Raw genomic sequence first — 22,471 nt, forward strand, 5'->3', positions numbered from 1 at the left:
GCAGAAACACACATAGGGATACACACACATAGATACACACACAGAGATACACACACAGGTGTACACATACACAGGGATACACATGTAGAGACACACACACAGGGATACACACCCAGGGACACACACACAGGGATACACACACACATTGATACACACACAACGATACACACACATAGATACACACACAGGGACACACATATAGATACACACAGGGATATACACAGGGGCACACACATATAGATACACACACACACAGGGATATACACACATAGGGATATACAGATAAATACACACACACATAGGGATATACACACAGGGATACACACACAAACACATGGATACACACAGGGATACACAGACACAGGGATACACACACAGGGATACACACACAGGGATACACACACATGGACACACACACAGGGATACACAGACACAGGGATATACACACAGGGATACACACACAGCGAAACACACACAGAGATACACACAGGGACATACTCACAGGGATACACACACACAGGGATACACACACAGGAATACACATACAGAGATACACACACAGGGATACACACAGGGACATACTCACAGGGATACACACACACATATAGATACACACAGGTATGTACACACAGAGATTCACACATACTCACAGGGATACACACACATGGATACACACAGGGATACCCACACAGTGATACACACACAGAGATACACATACAGGGATACTCAGAGATACACACATGCACATTTAAAGACACTTTGCATTACAGGGAGTTAGATGCACTGTGATGATTTTAGGACCATCATCAGGGGTTGCAGAGGGCACTGTACCCAGCAGCTATAACTGTCATTCATACTAGGCCTGATCCATGACAACTAATACAATAAATCCTTACCTAATAAAAAAAAGATCAAGACGGCTCTCACCAGTGACGCGCAAGGGAACAGTTTAATAGGGAGCTGAACCTGGGAACTGACCTTGAACCATGAACAAACTGTAGAGAACTGAACGAGTGAGAATACAATAATACAATACCCTGCCATCATTTCCAATGGCCACCATTCATTGTATTCTCTAGACCTGTCCAAAACACCCTTGAAGGACTTCTATACAATACGCTTACCTCTTTAAATTCAAGAATTGTCGAATATTGATTTCTGGATTTTGCTCTGAATTGCTTCATGAAGAAGTTTGCCCATTTGTTTCTACTGCCCATCCCTGAAAGAAATAAAGAGTTAGCCTGACCAACAACAGATGATGTCATAAGAAAACTTGGTGTTGATAAAAGTCCAAGTATACTGTATATGGCTTGGGAATGTATGATTTAATGCAACTAATTCGTCTAATTAAACAGTAGCATGTGCATTACCTGTACAATGAGACACAAAAAGGAGTGTACTATGAAGGAACTCATTAGCAAATGTTTAAAACGTCAAATGAAAAGAAGCCTCCTGTTTTAATGAACTGCACAAACCAGTTCTTCAGGACTATCACAACATTAATGAATGTTCAGTGCACACAGACCCCTCTCTACTACACTGTGAGTGTACAGTGCATGCAGACCCCTCTCTACTGCACTGTGAATTTTCAGTGTATGCAGACCCCTCTCTACTGCACTGTGAATGTCCAGTGCACACAGACCCCTCTCTACTGCACTGTGACTATCCAATGTACGCAGACCCTTCTCTACTGCACTGTGAATGTCCAGTGCACTCAGACCCTATACTTCTCAACAAAGGGATACTGTTCTACATGGAAATATCATTAAAACATAGTAAAAGTAATGACAGTCCCTGTGCCGGAGCCTCAGAAGAATGGAATCCTTTACTTGGAATTATGGCACAAATCAGAACTGAAGGATGAACTCTCCTTTATAATTTAAAGCAACATTATTGTACACCAGAGATCAATCATTTTGGAAGATAAATATTTAAAATCTCATAATCTCATGAAATGGGTCTGTGTATTTTTTTTTTTATACTAAAGAGGCAGCGTGCACTTTCTGCTGACTTCTCTACAAGTAGTGCCTATGAATATTAATAACAAAGTCTTGCTCGTTTAAATCTCAAAATATTTTCTTTAGTGTCCGGCAGGTCTGAGGCCAATGAAGGATGGGACTGGTTGCTATGACTACGCCAAAGGCACAGACTGCTCGGATGGTTTTAATGGGGGGTGTGAACAGCTATGCCTTCAGCAACTGGTGCCCTTGCCCGAGGACCTCACCTCCAGCAATGTTCTCATGTTCTGTGGGTAAGTGCATTTGAGCGTCTTTTAATCACACCCTTGGGTGGAAAAAACTACTGTATAATTGCAATTTAAAACTGCATGTGAGATTTTCAACTAAAAAATGTTGTTGTCAAATACTTGTTGTGGTATTTGAGTACTGGATAAAGCTAATGTTGGTGTTGAATATGATATAGTGCAGGGTGTCCTGTGGAAGGCTCTTTACTCTATTAGAGCTGCTTTGAAGTGCGCCATTTAAAGTTTTTCATTTGAAAAGACTGCGTAGGCAATCTGTAATACAGTCGAGGTGCAGCACAAGTGAGATTGTGTTTTAAATAGCACTGACTTGTTTTAAAGATTTATCTGCCCAGCTTGTCTAGTTCAGACGAGGGGACTGTGAAAAGAAGCTGTACAAAATGATATCTCTTTCTACTTTAAATGGAAATCGCAACATTTGTAGCCAGGAGCTAAGCAAAAAATATATAGTTTTCTTCTAATTGTGCTGTATGTTCTCTGCACGGGATGACAACTGTACACAGGATATGATGTACTGGAATTACAATACATGTACCCAATGTGATTTATAATTGGCATAAAGGCTCTTTTGCAGAGCTACCGAATGGGCATGGGGACTGAACCCATTAAGGAAAGGTTTGCGGCACACTTCCTGTGCTGACCCCGAGGAGTGGGTAGAGTGTCACACAGCTGTGCTTGTGCATTGCCAGGTGTGTGGAGGAGTACAGACTGGCAGCGGACGGCAGGTCATGTGTCTTGCTCTCAGATGCCTGCGAGGGCCCCAGGTGTCAGAGGCAGGATGCCAGGCTCAATGACACCCTCTTCGGAGAGATGCTGCACGGCTACAACAACAAGACCCAACAAGTGAACCAGGGCCAGATCTTTCAGATGACATTTAGGTGAGCGCTCACATGACCTCACTCATCACATGGGTGAATTCTCCCTGGGTAAAGCAGAGCAGCTTCATGGCAAATAATTGTACTGAACTGGGAATTCTTTTCAGTACAGAGGTCTGTTATTTCTCTTCTGTGGATGGGTGATTATTAGGAGCAGTTGACTTACGATCGAAGACACTGTCCTTTAAGGATATATAAGGCTTGTTCCTTGTTAGCACACCATTCTCCCCTACTGGGGGCAACTATTTTAAAAGCACATCATCTAGTGTTTTTTTAATTGCTTCCAGTGTTTCAGATCCTACTACTTCACCTGGTAGGCTATTAGATAGGGGTGTTTGTAAATTAAGCATTTTGACTGACAGAGTATGGGCTACTGTGTATACTGGTATAATATTACAAATGAAAAATGACAATATTAATAGACATCTTAATATTAGAAATAACAATGATACTAGTAAACATTAATACTGTATTCATAGCTTAAAAATTCTCTATCTAGTAGACAAATGTTTCTGCACAAGTACAATGAAGAATGCACTAGTCAAAATGTTTGTCTGCTTGATGCTTTTACCTTTAAAACATTAATATTTGTGATTATGATCTATGTTTTGGAAGGTCCTTATATATAATGCAGGATCTAGTATATTGGCGCCTATTTAACAGGAATTCATGATAAATCCGGTCAAGTTTATTCGTGGCAGCAATATTGATGTCTTTGCGCTTTGTTGATATTGGATTTAGAGCCTCCCAGCTTTCATTTCTTTCTTTTCATTTACCTTTGGGACCTGCTCTTGGCTGTTTGAACAAAAGTGCATCTGGCATTACAAGGGAAAGGTTGTAAGTGGTGTGCTCTCTACTCCAACTGACCCAGTCTACATGGAGAAAAAAAAACAACAAACCCCCCCAACATCTGCTCTTGGTTTGCAGTGCAGGTAGAGGTCATGCTTCTGAGTTCATTAACAGTAATATTTTTTTGGGGGGGGGTGTCTCCAGGCGATATCATTAATTCGCCACAACGTGATCCTTTAAAAAGTGTTTTATGTGCCCAGACGCAACGACTCCTCCTTGTAAAACATGAGGTGCTTCAATTAATGACTTGCTATTAAAAGCCGACTGATTCATATTGTTCTTCCACATGAAATAATATTAGGCTACCTTCTCAAAATGTCAGATTGCGATTCATAAGGTTTAATGTAATCCATAAAATATGTGGCTCATCTTTCTTTACTGCAGGATTGTATAGGAAATACTTAAGAGGCAGCCCAGCCACCAAAACAAAGCCTGAACCTCATTGAGAGATTCTGTAGGGAACGTCCAATGATTTTTCTATTTGACAGAGGTTCATAATCTGTAAGGTTTTGTTCTACTACAGGTTCAGATGCTGTGGTAGATCATGCACATTTAAACAATAATAGCATATGGAACCACAGTGCCCTCTACACACAGGTACTGCCCTCTGCTGGACCACCAACTAAACTTGAATTCCACACTTCATTCAACTGTACAAATACCAAAAGCTTAGGTTTCTCTCAGAGTTTCTAAACACACCATGGAGGAATAATAATTATAATTCTTCCTTTACAAACAACCCTATATTAATGTAATTGGAAATGAAAAGCAAATATGTCAGAATGGATGAAAATATAATATTTTCAAGGCCAACTTTCTAAGTATGAAATCGAGATTTTGAGATAAGTTAAGATGCATTCAAATGGTAGCCTAATAACACAGAATACAACCAGAGTTGAAATGGTCTAGACAGATAAGACCTTTCAGTTCAATGTACTGTATATTGTTCAGTCTATTCAGGGCAGAATTGAACTCCTAGCTATAGTATTACTCGTTTCTAGTAAACTTGTGCAGTAAACACATATCGACTCACATTCATATTTCATAGAGGATCAATGTCCTGTTTTTGAAGCTACATAAAATCTAAACATTTGCGAACACTACCTTAATTACAAATTTGAATGTAGTGTGTTGTTAGAATTTAATATTCAAAACATGCTGCAAATTATTATTTGACAAATTGCTTGTAGGTGTTTGACAAATATTTAAGCTGATGTTTCATCTTCTGTCAAATCCTTAGTTCACCCAAATTCGGTATGGTTTGAGGTTCAGATTTGTGCACCTGTTTGCTATATAACATACAGAACGTGATTGTACACTCGTGGAATTACAGTGTACATTGATGCCACCTGTTCCAGAAATAAGCACTTGATTAAAAAGCTATTGTATTTGTGATGTGGACAGGCTGCCACTGTTCCCAAACTGGTCCAGAGAGATTTCTGGAGCAGGATCAAGAGGAAATTGAACAAAAACAACAAAAACAATCCAGAAAAATGTGGCACAGTGTTCAGTGTTGAACTGGAACCAGTCCAGGGTTTCACTGGGATCATTCCAGAAGTGGTGTTGTGGGATTAGAAAAGTTACATGTTGCATGATAGCTAAGTATCACCCTTGCTGAGTTATAATTTTACAATGAATTCCCACTTAATTATAATGCATACCGATAGTCTCAGCCAATCAGGTTCAAAGTAGAGCTATCATTATCACACAGGGAAGCCCTTTAGAAGCTGACAGGATTAGAATATTGATATTTGCTTCGAACTGAACGAATTCCAGCCTTCAGTGGGATTCTTTACCTCGAAATGAAAAGAGCCTGTAACAGGGGTCTTGCTACCCGTGATATAAGGTGTACAATTGTGGATTGTAAGGAGTGGATGACGTGCATGAGTGTTCGCTTCTGGATTCACAAGAGAAGGTTGGGATTGACATATTCCGCAGGTGTACAGGTTTATTTGCACACACACACACACAGAGGAACCCCTCATGATGCTATCAGAAATGGCAGCTCACATGGGACATCCGGATCAGCGTACAAAAACCAAAACAAACACTGCACAAAAACAATCAAAATCAAGCTGCCATGAAAAATGGGGTGTGCCACTCTGCTAACAAAATGGAGGTCCCACTTCCACACCTGTCTGCTATACTGGGTGGGATCTACTGTCCCAAAACTCCCTGTCCCTTGGGCAATTCACCCAACTCCAACCTGATTCCTGAACCCAGTCATTCAGCAGCATAGACGGGCCGATGCTTCGGCTGCAGCAGCGCTCTGACCCCGATGGCTTTACAGCAGCTCTTCTGCACCGCGCACACCTGCTGATTAGGCGCTCACAGCTGGTAAACCCATGCACACGGCTCATTCCTGCAACTGCACACAGCAGGCAGACTGCTACACACAGAATGGCAGGTTCCCCATTAAAACTAATCCTGTTCTTGTTTATACAATCACAACACTGGTATTTGCAATAATAATCTCAGAGGCCCTCTTCTTATGTTCATGGCCCCAGCCCTGCTGCAGAGCCATGTTGTGGAGCTCAATGAGCCATGCATTGGACAGCCAGTCTGAATCATTGCACAGCACAGAGCTACAGTACTATATGAAAAAGAAGGATTGAAAACAGCATAAAGAAAACAAGACAATGAAATTTGAAGCGACTCTGAAATCTGTGTAGATTAATAGACTTTATCTTATACAGTGTCCCCTATCTGTTGACATTGTCTGTAACATCCAGTACACAGCTCTCCAGAAAGGTTTCCAGCGTTATAGATTGTGGGAGTGATGTTCATGCCTCACTCGTTTTAATTCCTTTTGAATTCCACAGGCCTGCGCAAGGTTGTGCTGAGCTGTCAGTTTAATAAGTGCTTGTGGCAAAGTGCCCGCCCCTGTGTGTATTTTGTGTTGTATGGTTTGTGTTAATGTTGGTGTATAGTCATTAATACAAGGGATATAAACAGGTCTGTGTAACACGAGTATTTAAAATGTATATTTATATTTGGGCACGAGGATTGCACAGCACTTCACATGCAAGTAAAAAGTAATAATATGTGAGCACAGGGAATTGCACTTTATTAATTCACGTGCAGTTGTACCGCGACTCCAATTGAATGATTGATTAGCAATCAAGTCTCGGTACAGCTGTATAAAAGCAGCATGTTTTCACTCACTCTGGGTTGTGTGTTTGGTGAAAGGAGAATGGGATTGGAGATGGAGGTAATTGTAATAATGATAGTTAATAATAGAAGCTCACCGTGTTTTGTCTGTACAGTCTGTTTTGTTTGTCTTTTTGTTTTGGCGACGAGTGCTGTGTCCTGTGTCTTGTTTGTCTTTGCAACCTTTTTATTTTCTGCTTGTTTAAATTATTACATGCTGAGCGGTACCAGTCTCTCAGCTCCACCCAACTCCACCTCTCTGTCATTTATTTCCTGGTTCCTGTGTCTGGTCTGACATCACCCACTCCAGCCATCTTTGTGACAGTGCTGTTCTAAATTCAGTGTCAGTTTCCTGCAGTCACAGCTGAAGTGTGTCTTTTTGGAAGCTCAGCTGCAAGGCATGAAGAGATACTGTCTGGGAGTAGAACCATACATCTTGGAGAGAGGGCAATGATTCACCAGCATGACTTCACGGTTGACTCACACACAGAAAGGCTTCAGGGCAGTTCTGTTTGTATCTTCTACAATCAGAGGTTCAGACTCTAGAGGTTTTCTAAAGCCTTGTGTTGGTTTTAACATGGGGCACTGGCACAGACTGACCTCACTGCAATTCAGAACTAGACTTCAAGATGTCTGTAGATCGACTCTAAATAAACTGATTTAAAGCATGATTAAGTCATTGACATAATAACCACTGATTAAATATAAAGCAATCCTTAATAAGAAGGAAAAATTAAGGACATGCTAGCATGCTGTTTTACTGCCTTTATCTTTGTATGCTGTTTTCAATGCTGTGTTGGAGTGACCGATAATGTTTGTTTGAGGAGCCTGTGTTAGGGTTTTTTTACCTGAACTCAGGAGCTGCTCTTTAGTTCTCTCTAGACACATGTAAGGTAGGCTAGACCACCCATAGACACATGTAAGGTAGGCTAGACTACCCAGTGTCTTTATATTAGTAAGCAGCAGTGCCTTCCAGTGCACAGCTGTACATTGAGAGTATTACTATAGGAGTCTTGGATCCAACTCTGCTGTTTATTGCTGGGGTCTGGCTCTTACTCCTATAAGGGCTGGAAGATCTGTTTTGAGATTGTGTATATGTTTATTGCAGGCAACTTGAACGGAAGAGCTGATTCCAAACTCAAGCGAAAGCCCCTTTAGACAGATTTACCAAAACAAATACATTTTCAGAGTCACCATGTCTAGTAACTTTAATCACCGTTTGATGAATAATGCCACATGAACTTTATTAAACATTTTTTAAAACCGGTTTTCTCATGAAAACGATGTGAATGCGCCAGCAAACCCTAGCAATGCAGACACACATATTTGCATGTGAGCACGTGCCAGAATGCTAATAATACATGAATTATAACACATGAAAAGGGTTTCCAAAGGGTTGGTAAATCACAATGAAGGAGATGTTTCTCTAATTGTGTTGATGGCGCTTTGTTTTGCTATGTAGCTATGCAGCTTTAAACTGATTAAACAGAATATTCCTGCCTCCTGTTCCCGTGGAGCGCATTGCTATCATGGCACTGAACTGTGGTGTTTCAAATTGACAATAATGCTTTAATAGGTCTGGATGAGGATGGTTTTCATATGTGCTTTTGTTATTTCTATATGAATTCAATGATTTCTTTGTTGCCTTTTCTAAAGAATGACTGGGATGTGAGTCACAGTGTTGGAAGCATTGTGTTGGTATCGTACAAAGCAGAATTAGACACAGCAGCTTGAGGAGTGTGAACCACAGGTCTAAAAACAACCTTCTTGTCTTGCATGTGCATTAGCAGTATTAGCACCGCTTCCCCTTTTCTTCTGCTGAAGATTTTCTTGTATGCTATACTATCAGGACATTGTTCTATGTGGAACTCTTAAGCTACTATAAAGTTAACTAAGAAGGTGAAAACCCTGAGTCAGTGTGCTTGTTACATCGCCTTAGCCGCCGCGTACCAACGAATTTCCCTTTGATGAACATACCAGTTCATCACAAGAGGAAAGAAAATGCACTTGTAAGTGAAGAACAAACTAGTATGTTTTACACTAACCTAGTAAAGTATTCCGCTACCAAATTTTAGAGAGATGTTGATCAAGCAACCAGAATTCAAGACTTAACATAGACTTATCAAAAAGTGTATGTGTGATTGCAATAAGAGGCATTAAGAATGATTGAAAACATTATCAAACATATTTAAAGGTTAGGGTTAGCGTTAGTGAAAAGCAAAACAAACCAAGAAAATGGCATTTGTACATATGTCATCAGTATTGTGATTTCTACATTTTTACAGATGAAGTGGTTGTCTCGGGTACGATTTGTAGATAGAATGCAACTTGGCAATGCAATTCTTCCTGTGATAGTCCGGCCACAAAAACAGAGCTGAATGAAGCCATCTTAATGAAACATGCAGCCCTGTGTGCTTGCTCTGTGCTGTTTAGATGACTGTATTAAAAAGGCTATTTAAAAAGCAGCCACCTGCTGAAGACCTACAGGGTATACCACTTTAAAGGTGATCCTGCCATGCTGAGCTGAAAGCATGCCAGTTATTCTGCAGTTATTGCAAACTAATGAATCATTAAGCCGTGTCAGAGAGGTGTTTTCTGTGTCGAGAGGCAGTCACCGAATTAAGATAAAAGCAAGGAAAAGGTCCAACACATTAGAATACAGCAGTGGTAGCAACACTGCACGTTTAATGAGAACCTGGGTTTTAAAAAATGCACATATTTATGACAGAGTATTATATTAAACCTTGTGAGAATGCTTTGTAGGCAGGAACATAAACACAGCATGTTTTACAATGCTGTAAATATGGTACCTGTAGTAAATCCATCATTTCTGAGAGCATGACTACAGCCTTATTAAAAAGCCTATCCCCAGCCTGAGCAGCAGCAGTGTTCACTCTCACACAGATATCAAGCTTCCAGTGTTCACAGCTGTGCTTAGTGCTCTCTTTAAAGTGAGGCCGCTGCTGGGGTGGATAACAGTGTCTGCTAAATGATTAAACTTGAATGCAGGGCCCTTGGAAGGTAGGTCACCATGCAGCCGGAATGCAGTCAGGTGCTAGTGGGTTTCCATCTGGGCAGGGGGCACACATTGTGGCTTCTGTGAGTTGGGAAAATTGACAGGGCATATGACTGGGAATATGTCAATATTGACTGTGAGTATGTCATATCGCTCCAGCAGCCCCCTGTTTAGGAAGCCTTTGATGGTAAGATTCCCCCAAACATCCGTTGCTCCTCACTTGGGTTTCATGAATTCAGCATTTCAAAACAGAGATAAAATAGCAATATCTTTATTTTAAGATATAGGGCCTTTTCATAGCAGACCACCATCATAAAGTGTTTTAAGAACATAAGAACATAAGAAAGTTTACAAACGAGAGGAGGCCATTCGGCCCATCTTGCTCGTTTGGTTGTTAGTAGCTTATTGATCCCAAAATCTCATCAAGCAGCTTCTTGAAGGATCCCAGGGTGTCAGCTTCAACAACATTACTGGGGAGTTGATTCCAGACCCTCACAATTCTCTGTGTAAAAAAGTGTCTCCTATTTTCTGTTCTGAATGCCCCTTTTTCTAATCTCCATTTGTGACCCCTGGTCCTTGTTTCTTTTTTCAGGCTGAAAAAGTCCCTTGGGTCGACACTGTCAATACCTTTTAGAATTTTGAATGCTTGAATTAGGTCGCCACGTAGTCTTCTTTGTTCAAGACTGAACAGATTCAATTCTTTTAGCCTGTCTGCATATGACATGCCTTTTAAGCCCGGAATAATTCTGGTCGCTCTTCTTTGCACTCTTTCTAGAGCAGCAATATCTTTTTTATAGCGAGGTGACCAGAACGGAACACAATATTCAAGATGAGGTCTTACTAGTGCATTGTACAGTTTTAACATTACTTCCCTTGATTTAAATTCAACACTTTTCACAATGTATCCGAGCATCTTGTTAGCCTTTTTTATAGCTTCCCCACATTGTCTAGATGAAGACATTTCTGAGTCAACAAAAACTCCTAGGTCTTTTTCATAGATTCCTTCTCCAATTTCAATATCTCCCATATGATATTTATAATGTACATTTTTATTTCCTGCGTGCAGTACCTTACACTTTTCTCTATTAAATGTCATTTGCCATGTGTCTGCCCAGTTCTGAATCTTGTCTAGATCATTTTGAATGACCTTTGCTGCTGCAACAGTGTTTGCCACTCCTCCTACTTTTGTGTCGTCTGCAAATTTAACAAGTTTGCTTACTATACCAGAATCTAAATCATTAATGTAGATTAGGAATAGCAGAGGACCTAATACTGATCCCTGTGGTACACCGCTGGTTACCACACTCCATTCTGAGGTTTTTCCTCTAATCAGTACTTTCTGTTTTCTACATGTTAACCACTCCCTAATCCATGTACATGTGTTTCCTTGAATCCCAACTGCGTTCAGTTTGAGAATTAATCTTTTGTGCGGGACTTTGTCAAAAGCTTTCTGGAAATCTAAATAAACCATGTCATATGCTTTGCAATTATCCATTATCGATGTTGCATCCTCAAAAAAATCAAGCAAGTTAGTTAGGCACGATCTCCCTTTCCTAAAACCATGTTGACTGTCTCCCAGTACCCTGTTACCATATAGGTAATTTTCCATTTTGGATCTTATTATAGTTTCCATAAGTTTGCATATAATAGAAGTCAGGCTTACTGGTCTGTAGTTACCTGGTTCAGTTTTGTTTCCCTTTTTGTGGATCGGTATTACGTTTGCAATTTTCCAGTCTGTCGGTACCACCCCTGTGTCAAGAGACTGCTGCATGATCTTGGTTAGCGGTTTGTAAATTACTTCTTTCATTTCTTTGAGTACTACTGGGAGGATCTCATCCGGCCCAGGGGATTTGTTTATTTTAAGAGCTCCTAGTCCCTTTAACACTTCTGCCTCAGTTATGCTAAAGTTATTTAAAACTGGACAGGAACTGGATGACATGTGGGGCATGTTGTCAGTATCTTCCTTTGTAAAAACTTGTGAAAAGTAATCATTTAATATATTTGCTATTTTTTTTTCTTCCTCTACGATTTTGCCATTTGTATCTCTTAAACATTTAATCTCCTCTTTGAATGTTCTCTTGCTGTTGTAATATTGGAAAAACATTTTGGAATTGGTTTTAGCTCCCTTAGCAATGTTCATTTCTATTTCTCTCTTGGCCTTTCTAACTTCCTTTTTGACTTGCGTTTGCAGTTCTGTGTACTCTTTCTGCGTACTTTCTTTTTGGTCCTTTTTTAATGCTCTGTAAAGTGCCTTTTTTCGCTGAATATTTTTTTTAATTGATCTATTAAACCATTTTGGCAATTTAGTTTTACATTTAGATTTGTCTACTTTAGGGATATAATTGTTTTGCGCCTCTAGTACTACATTTTTGAAGAACAACCATCCTTCTTCTGTGGGTGTTTTCTCTATTTTACTCCAATCTACTTCTGTTAGTCTCTGTTTCATACCTTCATAGTTTGCTTTTCTAAAATTGTAAACCTTAGCTTTAGTCATTACTTTTGGGGATTTAAAAAACACTTCAAATGAGACCATGTTGTGGTCTGAGTTTGCCAGTGGTTCTCTGACCTCTGTTTTAGTTATTCTATCTTCGTTATTTGAAAAGACTAAATCAAGGCATGCCTCCCCTCTAGTGGGTGCCTTCACAAATTGTGTTAGGAAGCAGTCATTTGTCATTTCCACCATTTCTATTTCATCCTTCGCGCTACCCACCAGGTTTTCCCATTTTATTTGGGGGAAGTTGAAATCCCCCATTAGTATGGCGTCTCCTTTGCTACATACATTTCTAATGTCATTTTATAACAGATTATTGTGCTCACCATCTGAATCTGGCGGTCTATAGCATGCTCCTATTATTATGCCCTTTGAATTTTTGTCTGTTATTCTGACCCATATTGATTTGGTTTTATTTTCTTTGTCCAGGTTTAACACCTGGGCTTCAAGACTGTTTCTTATGTATAGCGCTACCCCTCCTCCTCTTCTGTCCTGCCTGTCTTTCCTATACAGTGTATACCCACAAATATTATATTCGTCCCCATCACTCTCAGATAACCACGTTTCTGTAACACCTATCACATCATAGTTACCTGTTAGTGCAGTAGCTTCAAGTTCTAGAATTTTGTTTCTGATACTTCTAGCATTTAGATAAATACATTTAATGGTTGTCTTACCTGAGTTGTTGTTCTTGTTTTGATGCAGTCTCCCTTCTGTTTTTTTGTTGATTTCTCCCCCCTTCCTTTCTAGTTTAAATGCTTCCGAACCTGCTCGAGGATCTTTTTTACAGAGGTAGGTTGTGAACTGTGCATTATATGCGGGGTCACTTACGCTAGGACACTGATTTAACATCTTCTCCACAGGATGGAGCACAAGGAGGATAAGTAACTTGCTCAGGGTCACACAGTGAGTTAGTCGGTGGCAGAGGTGGATTTTGAACTGGCAATCTTCTAGTTACAAGCCCTGAACTTTAACCAATGGACTGCACTGCCTCCTAGACATGAGCATGTTTACAAACATATAAATGTTGACGTTTTACTATCTGTTAAGAAAATGTTTTGATGTTGCATCATAAGTACTGTATAGCATGGTATTAAAGACATTTCAGGGTTTGGAGTGTCAGGTTCATTCACTCACCTCTCCTGCCCTGTGGAAGACTAGGTTCATTCACTCACCTCTCCTGTCATTCACCTGTGGAAGACTAGGTTCATTCACTCACCTCTCCTGTCATTCACCTGTGGAAGACTAGGTTCATTCACTCACCTCTCCTGTCATTCACCTGTGGAAGACTAGGTTCATTCACTCACCTCTCCTGTCATTCACCTGTGGAAGATTAGGTTCATTCACTCACCTCTCCTGTCATTCACCTGTGGAAGACTAGGATACAAATCCGGCTCAGGTCAAATTAAAGGAGTTTAAGTCACATGACAAAACCACACAGTTCAGCACAGCTAGCAATGTTATTTCATCTGGGATTACTTTGTAAAATGCATTAAAATGTTCTTACAGCTGTTTTTATCACTGCCATAACGTTTAATGTAATTGAATTCTAAGCCCTGACAGGAACCCAAACTAATATTTATATGCATGTATTTACAAATGGGGATTAAGTTATTTAAACAGATTTCAGTGTAATTAGTTTGCAGTTTTATAGAGCAAAGCAGTGATAGAAAAGCAGAACTAGCAGAGTAGCATGACTTAAATACCAACTCCAACCCTAATCCGAGTGTCATTTTATCTAAAATAAGGATTTTGATATATATATATATATATATATATATATATATATATATATACACATATACATACACACACACACACACACACACACACACACACACACAAAATACCTGACTGTAGAAAACCACACACAGAGGGAAACTACAGGACACTAAAAAGATGTCAGTCCATAAAACAAATCCCAGGAAGGGGCATTCCGTTGGGTCAAAACTTTATTCGTAAATATTTATTCAGGAAATAAGTTTAATATATTAATTCCCAGGATAAGGCACCCCATTTGGATATATATATATATATATATATATATATATATATATATATATATATATATATATATATATATATATATATATATTAAGATGAAACCCTTTAGTTTGGGGATTCAATTAAAACAAACCTTGGTACGCGATCAGATCCAGAGTTTTCTGTCCTCTAGTAAGCGATCAGTAGAGTTTTCCAACAACCGTAACATCTCCTCCCCATTTGCAATTCTTGGTGGAATAAAAAAATACATAATTGCACATAGGCAACTATCAACGAAAAAAGATTCAATTAAATAAAGTTTCAAGTAATCTGTAGCCATGCTACCCGTGTTTGGCAGTGATGGGAATAATATGCTGCTTGAATCATTAAACAGGAAAGGGTTGATGAAAGGAATGATCAAAACTAAGAATTATGAGTCAAACTAGATTTGAATTTGAAATTGTGAATGGCTGGATCCAGGATAGCAATTATAACATTAATTTATTGGTGCCTTAAGATTCTATATTCTGTCATAACAGGACATTGCAGAGTGGCTAACCTCCTGTTGCTATAGAAGCAGTATATAGGACCTATAATTATTTTTCATTTAATTTTTTTAAACATTTTTTTATGCAGTTTACTTAATTGGTCTTATGCAAGGTCACTGAATATGTAAAAAGAAATGTAGTATTTAGTAGTACAAAAATAAATGTTAATTCATTTAGACAGACATTAAACTACATAAAGTCACATTTCAAATTTTGTTTTCACTTTATATATATATATATATATATATATATATCATATTATATTTGTCTCAGGGGACATGTGTCCAGGAGGATGTTCACCAATTGCTTATATTTAAAACTTTATAAATGGCACGTGTGAGCAGTTTTAACTCCACTTTATAAAGTACTCAGCACAATCACAAAGCTTTAACTCTGAGTTATTTAAAACCTTTCGTTAGTTGAATTCAAAAAAGGTTTGATTCTCTAGCATATTGACAATCCAACCAATTTCATCACAATCAATATCACACTGTGTTTTATAAATCACTAAGTGTTTATGGAGAGGGCATGCAGTGCACTTAGAACTCAGCACGCCCTAAGGGCATTGCACAAACCCTTTCTGCAGAGCTTGAAAGGCAGTTCCTTTCTGCAGTGTTAAACAAATATCAAATAAATACTTCTGCAAATCCACTTCTAAACACTGCAAAGCTTCCTTAAAACCTTTTGTTAGACAGATTATTTTCTAAGAAATGTGTGTTTAGAAATGTGCGCATGGAAACTTGTGAAATAAAAATGATTTGAAGCCAACAGGTTCATTTTTAATCTGTCACTTGTGTCTTCCCTACACTTCATTTTTTAAATAAAATTTTTCACATGAACACAAATAACCTGGGTAATAATCACAGCTTTAAAAATATTTCCCATTAAACCTGCTCCAGCACTATGAACTGGATCAGGAAAACGTTTACAACCATCTCCGAAAGTCAAGAGACATTGGACTAAGCCGGTAATGCCTCTACTTTGCAATCTACATACTTTACCTCCACCTCTTCGTTTTCAGCCTCTCCAGGGGCTAGGCAGTGGACTCCCTGACTATCTCTCAGTACCATCAATGGTAACCACTAAGGCAGGGAAAACAGCAGGAACCAGCAATCGATTAGCACATATGCAGGACTGTAAATAAAAGAGAGACACAAATGCAAAATAAAACACTAGGTAAAAAAAAAAGCACAGCTGGAAAATAAATGTTGAATATAGACAGCAAACCACGGCTGTAGGACTCACAGTGCAGGGCTTTCTTTCAAAGCTGCCATTCCATAGACCAACAGCTCTGACTCATCAGCACGGTTAAGTGTCAGCTGTTTCCTTTAATAGTGAAACACTCGGCCCGGAAAGAAAAGGAATGAAGCAAAATGTTGAGATTGAAGATTTATATTTGAAACATTTGTTGAGTTTCTGTTAGTATTTCTAAATTATAGAAATCGCTTATAACAGATAGATCTTTTCAGGTCTGTCTGTCTGTATTTATAAGTCTGTCTCACCAATTATATGGGGTTGTTTTGTTTTTGCAATTCAGTTATTATACACTCTTGCCATTATTTTGTTTTTACTATTGTTTATAATCACTTATAACGATCCCTAAACTAAAGTGTTACCGTATTTCGTTAGTAAACTCCATACTATGCTATTTGAAAATAAATTTGCCAAGAGAAAAGAGAACAAAAACCATCTCTAATTAGGTAGTCTTCAATGTCATCAACCCTTTTGATTATTTTGCTTGGTCTCATTATAACCTAATTTGCATAGCTATGTCAAAAGTTACGGAAACCATTTGCAGTTCTAAATTGTCACCTCTGTCTGGAGCATTTGTGTCGCTGGCAGTGGTTGCATTCTTCATCAGTAATGAAAAGCTCTCATTATCTTGTTCAGTGTTCACTCAAATGAAATGCAAATTCCCATTTTTCTCGATAATGATGCAGCACAAACAGACCTCGACACCCAGCTGTATTAATTATGGTTAACTTCATGCCTTCAATAATGCCCCCCCCCCCCCCCCCCCAGTTCTTCTTCTACTCTTCGCCTTCATCCTAAAGGCTGTTTCATACGTAAATGGAGCAGCCCCCTCTGAGGGCCATTTCTAGTCTCCTAGCCGTGCGACTTCCTGGTGATCCAAGGGAGGCTGGTTGTCATGGTTTAAATTTTCTCAGCTCTAGCCAGTTGGGTCACACTGTTTTTGCACAAATGCCTCTGGTGGTTGTAAGAGTATGAACTTGCCTTTATTGGGGAACAGTATATTTCCTACCTTTATCCTAGCACTTGTACCAGCCAGTCTACAACAAACTAAAGGAGCCGGGTATACCAAGGGACATGTATTACAGACAGCTGCATTAGACAGTAAAGGGGTCTGCATCACTGTAGTCATCAATCAACAATGGCACCTGCTTGTAGCCAAACAATGTCCTGAAACTTGACACTGTAGGGGCAAAAAACAGCCAACCATTGTGTTTCTAAAAGCATTTCACTGGTTTCCTGGAACACACACATACACTGGAGGTTAGTTTACATACCATCATGAATACATACAATTTTAATAGCTGATGTTTATAGGATTTGGACCCTAGAGGCATAGTTGAAGTAAGTAAGAGATGTTTTTTTCCGCCAAGATTATGCATATGCATAGCAGGTAATATCAACAATATTGGAGATGTTATTGCAAGCTCAATAGTAATGTGTGCTCTGTTGACTTGCACACAGAGTAGGGCGTCTTTCCCAGCAATGCAGCTGCAGAGAACTTGGCAGGAATTCTGAAGTTTCATCCCATTGTATACAGTAGAATCGACAAGAGGATGATGAGCCTTAGTTTCAGATTATCAGCTTGGGCTTTAAAATCAGTACCAGTAGAGCCTTCCAGTCTTTCTGATCGACCAGGAAGCTTAATACTGGAGTCTGAGCCTCTTCAAGCACTGGAGAAAGGGTTTGCATTTCAAGCACTGTAGAAAGGGTTTGCATTTCAAGCACTGCAGAAAGGGTTAGAGATACTGTAATGTTTGCTTTTTTTAATTTGGTGCTGGTGCTATCAGACACCCGTTTGTGGTATAAATATAACTGTAACGAAAAAATGGAGCTGACAAATGATTTTTGATTAAAAAACACTTTATATACAAGAAAGGTATACTTCCAATACAATCACATAAGCATGGATTTAAACTGACTTTGGGCCAGGCCTCAGTACAGCTTAGTATCAGAAAGCACGGATATCCATGGATTCAATTCGAAAGAGATGAAAAGACTGACAAACCTTTACAATGTTTGATATTCATACCTTTGTTCTCTCATCACACACTGCGAACCTACCACATGCATCCTCTGTGGGAAAGGGGGCAGTGCTTTCTGACCTCATTGTCCGCCATGTACTACATTGAGCTGGGTGCATCCATCTTGTCTTTTAATGCACCTCCCCCAGTCTCAGGATCAGCCACGTGTAATGTGAGAATTCTAAGCTTGGACAGTACTGCATTAAAATGACAATAAAAGCACCTTCACACACAATTTAAACAATGACTAAAAACAACTTAACTACAAAAGACACACACACATACACCTAATGTAAAACGTATACTTAATAACAATTAATACCTCATTCAGAGACCCATTACTACATAATCATTTTGCAGTGTGTTGCTTTAAGAACAGTGCTTTAGTAAATAGCTTGTTCTGCACAGTTTCATCCCATTGTATAAGGTAGAACGAACACAAGCCCTCTGTAATTAACCATATGGTACTGTCATTACAGCAAGAAAGCAAGTCTAGAAAGGCTTGGATAAATTACAATATGGCTCATACAATGATTGCAGGTGTGTAAATCACAGCAAAAAAATCATTTCAAAAAATCTATCCATAGAAATAAAAGTAGTCAAGCAGCAGTTATGTAATGGCATTACATTTAAAGGCAATAGTTCTATTTAAATGCATCAGTGTAAAGAGTTTCTAGCTAATAGAACAATTCCATAAATCAAGCGCTTACATTTTTCATATAGGTCTCAAATGTGCAGTTTTTAAAGAAACACATGGTTTTTGGGGGGTTTTCTTAGCCTACTGTTGCACTGAACTTCTTTCCTGCTATTAACACGCTTTGACCCACTGCTGACATGTAGCAGACTCTCCAGAGCGAAGGCAAAGCAAACAGATTTCTTTATTTAAAATGAAAGTACATATTTGTGATTCTTTACAAACTGCACATGCGAGACCCATATTGAAAATGGAAATGTGAAACAGGCATGCTCCATGGCATGTTGCCTACAATCCCTTTAACCCAGGCAGAGAGATCTCTTGTTGAGTCAGCTGTGCCTCAAATTATTTTAAAGCATTGGTTTGCTTTCCTTTATCCGGCAGCAAGCGCACCCTTTAAAACATTGTACTTTAGATGGCTGTTGTGTGTTCTATGAAGCTGGGTATGGTTAAACAGTGATTGAGCCCTGTGATTGTGCAGGTTAAACAGTGATACAGAGTCCCTGTGATTGTGCAGATGAAACAGTGTGATACAGAGCCCCTGTGATTGTGCAGGTTAAACAGTGATACAGAGCCCTGTGATTGTGCAGGTTAAACAGTGATACAGAGCCCTGTGATTGTGCAGGTTAAACAGTGATACAGAGCCCTGTGATTGTGCAGGTTAAACAGTGATACAGAGCCCTGTGATTGTGCAGGTTAAACAGTGATACAGAGCCCTGTGATTGTGCAGGTTAAACAGTGATACAGAGCCCTGTGATTGTGCAGGTTAAACAGTGATACAGAGCCCTGTGATTGTGCAGGTTAAACAGTGATACAGAGCCCTGTGATTGTGCAGGTTAAACAGTGATACAGAGCCCTGTGATTGTGCAGGTTAAACAGTGATACAGAGCCCTGTGATTGTGCAGGTTAAACAGTGATACAGAGCCCTGTGATTGTGCAGGTTAAACAGTGATACAGAGCCCTGTGATTGTGCAGGTTAAACAGTGATACAGAGCCCTGTGATTGTGCAGATACAGAGCCCTGTGATTGTGGAGGTTAAACAGTGATACAGAGCCCTGTGATTGTGCAGGTTAAACAGTGATACAGAGCCCCTGTGATTGTGCAGGTTAAACAGTGATACAGAGCCCTGTGATTGTGCAGGTTAAACAGTGATACAGAGCCCTGTGATTGTGCAGGTTAAACAGTGATACAGAGCCCTGTGATTGTGCAGGTTAAACAGTGATACAGAGCCCTGTGATTGTGCAGGTTAAACAGTGATACAGAGCCCTGTGATTGTGCAGGTTAAACAGTGATACAGAGCCCTGTGATTGTGCAGGTTAAACAGTGATACAGAGCCCTGTGATTGTGCAGGTTAAACAGTGATGATACAGAGCCCTGTGATTGTGCAGGTTAAACAGTGATACAGAGCCCTGTGATTGTGCAGGTTAAACAGTGATACAGAGCCCTGTGATTGTGCAGGTTAAACAGTGATACAGAGCCCTGTGATTGTGCAGGTTAAACAGTGATACAGAGCCCTGTGATTGTGCAGGTTAAACAGTGATACAGAGCCCTGTGATTGTGCAGGTTAAACAGTGATACAGAGCCCTGTGATTGTGCAGGTTAAACAGTGATACAGAGCCCTGTGATTGTGCAGGTTAAACAGTGATACAGAGCCCTGTGATTGTGCAGGTTAAACAGTGATACAGAGCCCTGTGATTGTGCAGGTTAAACAGTGATACAGAGCCCTGTGATTGTGCAGGTTAAACAGTGATACAGAGCCCTGTGATTGTGCAGGTTAAACAGTGATACAGAGCCCTGTGATTGTGCAGGTTAAACAGTGATACAGAGCCCTGTGATTGTGCAGGTTAAACAGTGATACAGAGCCCTGTGATTGTGCAGGTTAAACAGTGATACAGAGCCCTGTGATTGTGCAGGTTAAACAGTGATACAGAGCCCTGTGATTGTGCAGGTTAAACAGTGATACAGAGCCCTGTGATTGTGCAGGTTAAACAGTGATACAGAGCCCTGTGATTGTGCAGGTTAAACAGTGATACAGAGCCCTGTGATTGTGCAGGTTAAACAGTGATACAGAGCCCTGTGATTGTGCAGGTTAAACATTGTGATACAGAGCCCTGTGATTGTGCAGGTTAAACAGTGATACAGAGCCCTGTGATTGTGCAGGTTAAACAGTGATACAGAGCCCTGTGATTGTGCAGGTTAAACAGTGATACAGATACAGAGCCCCTGTGATTGTGCAGGTTAAACAGTGATACAGAGCCCTGTGATTGTGCAGGTTAAACAGTGATACAGAGCCCTGTGATTGTGCAGGTTAAACAGTGATACAGAGCCCTGTGATTGTGCAGGTTAAACAGTGATACAGAGCCCTGTGATTGTGCAGGTTAAACAGTGATACAGAGCCCTGTGATTGTGCAGGTTAAACAGTGATACAGAGCCCTGTGATTGTGCAGGTTAAACAGTGATACAGAGCCCTGTGATTGTGCAGGTTAAACAGTGTGATACAGAGCCTGTGATTGTGGAGGTTAAACTGTGATTGTGCAGGTTAAACAGTGATACAGAACCCTGTGATTGTGCAGGTTAAACAGTGATACAGAGCCCTGTGATTGTGCAGGTTAAACAGTGATACAGAGCCCTGTGATTGTGCAGGTGAAACAGTGATACAGAGCCCTGTGATTGTGCAGGTTAAACAGTGATACAGAGCCCTGTGATTGTGCAGGTTAAACAGTGATACAGAGCCCTGTGATTGTGCAGGTTAAACAGTGATACAGAGCCCTGTGATTGTGCAGGTTAAACAGTGATACAGAGCCCTGTGATTGTGCAGGTTAAACAGTGATACAGAGCCCTGTGATTGTGCAGGTTAAACAGTGATACAGAGCCCTGTGATTGTGCAGGTTAAACAGTGATACAGAGCCCTGTGATTGTGCAGGTTAAACAGTGATACAGAGCCCTGTGATTGTGCAGGTTAAACAGTGATACAGAGCCCTGTGATTGTGCAGGTTAAACAGTGATACAGAGCCCTGTGATTGTGCAGGTTAAACAGTGATACAGAGCCCTGTGATTGTGCAGGTTAAACAGTGATACAGAGCCCTGTGATTGTGCAGGTTAAACAGTGATACAGAGCCCTGTGATTGTGCAGGTTAAACAGTGATACAGATACAGAAACAGTGATACAGAGCCCTGTGATTGTGCAGGTTAAACAGTGATACAGAGCCCTGTGATTGTGCAGGTTAAACAGTGATACAGAGCCCTGTGATTGTGCAGGTTAAACAGTGATACAGAGCCCAGAGCCCTGTGATTGTGCAGGTTAAACAGTGATACAGAGCCCTGATGTGA

At 40.0% G+C, this 22,471-nt stretch overlaps 1 protein-coding gene across 3 annotated transcripts in view; it reads left to right on the forward strand.

The window, feature by feature from the left end:
- LOC121303517 (astrotactin-2-like) overlaps positions 1-22,471 on the forward strand; it is a 615,708-nt gene that overhangs the window by 330,294 nt on the left and 262,943 nt on the right. For all 3 annotated transcript variants that reach the window (XM_041234251.1, XM_041234250.1, XM_041234252.1), the window contains 2 exons: positions 2,085-2,251; positions 2,950-3,138. In XM_041234251.1, the coding sequence (XP_041090185.1) occupies positions 2,085-2,251; positions 2,950-3,138 (356 nt within the window). The remainder of the gene's footprint in view (positions 1-2,084; positions 2,252-2,949; positions 3,139-22,471) is intronic.

The sequence above is a fragment of the Polyodon spathula genome, chromosome 33 (assembly GCF_017654505.1).
Source record: "Polyodon spathula isolate WHYD16114869_AA chromosome 33, ASM1765450v1, whole genome shotgun sequence".
NCBI lineage: Eukaryota > Metazoa > Chordata > Actinopteri > Acipenseriformes > Polyodontidae > Polyodon > Polyodon spathula.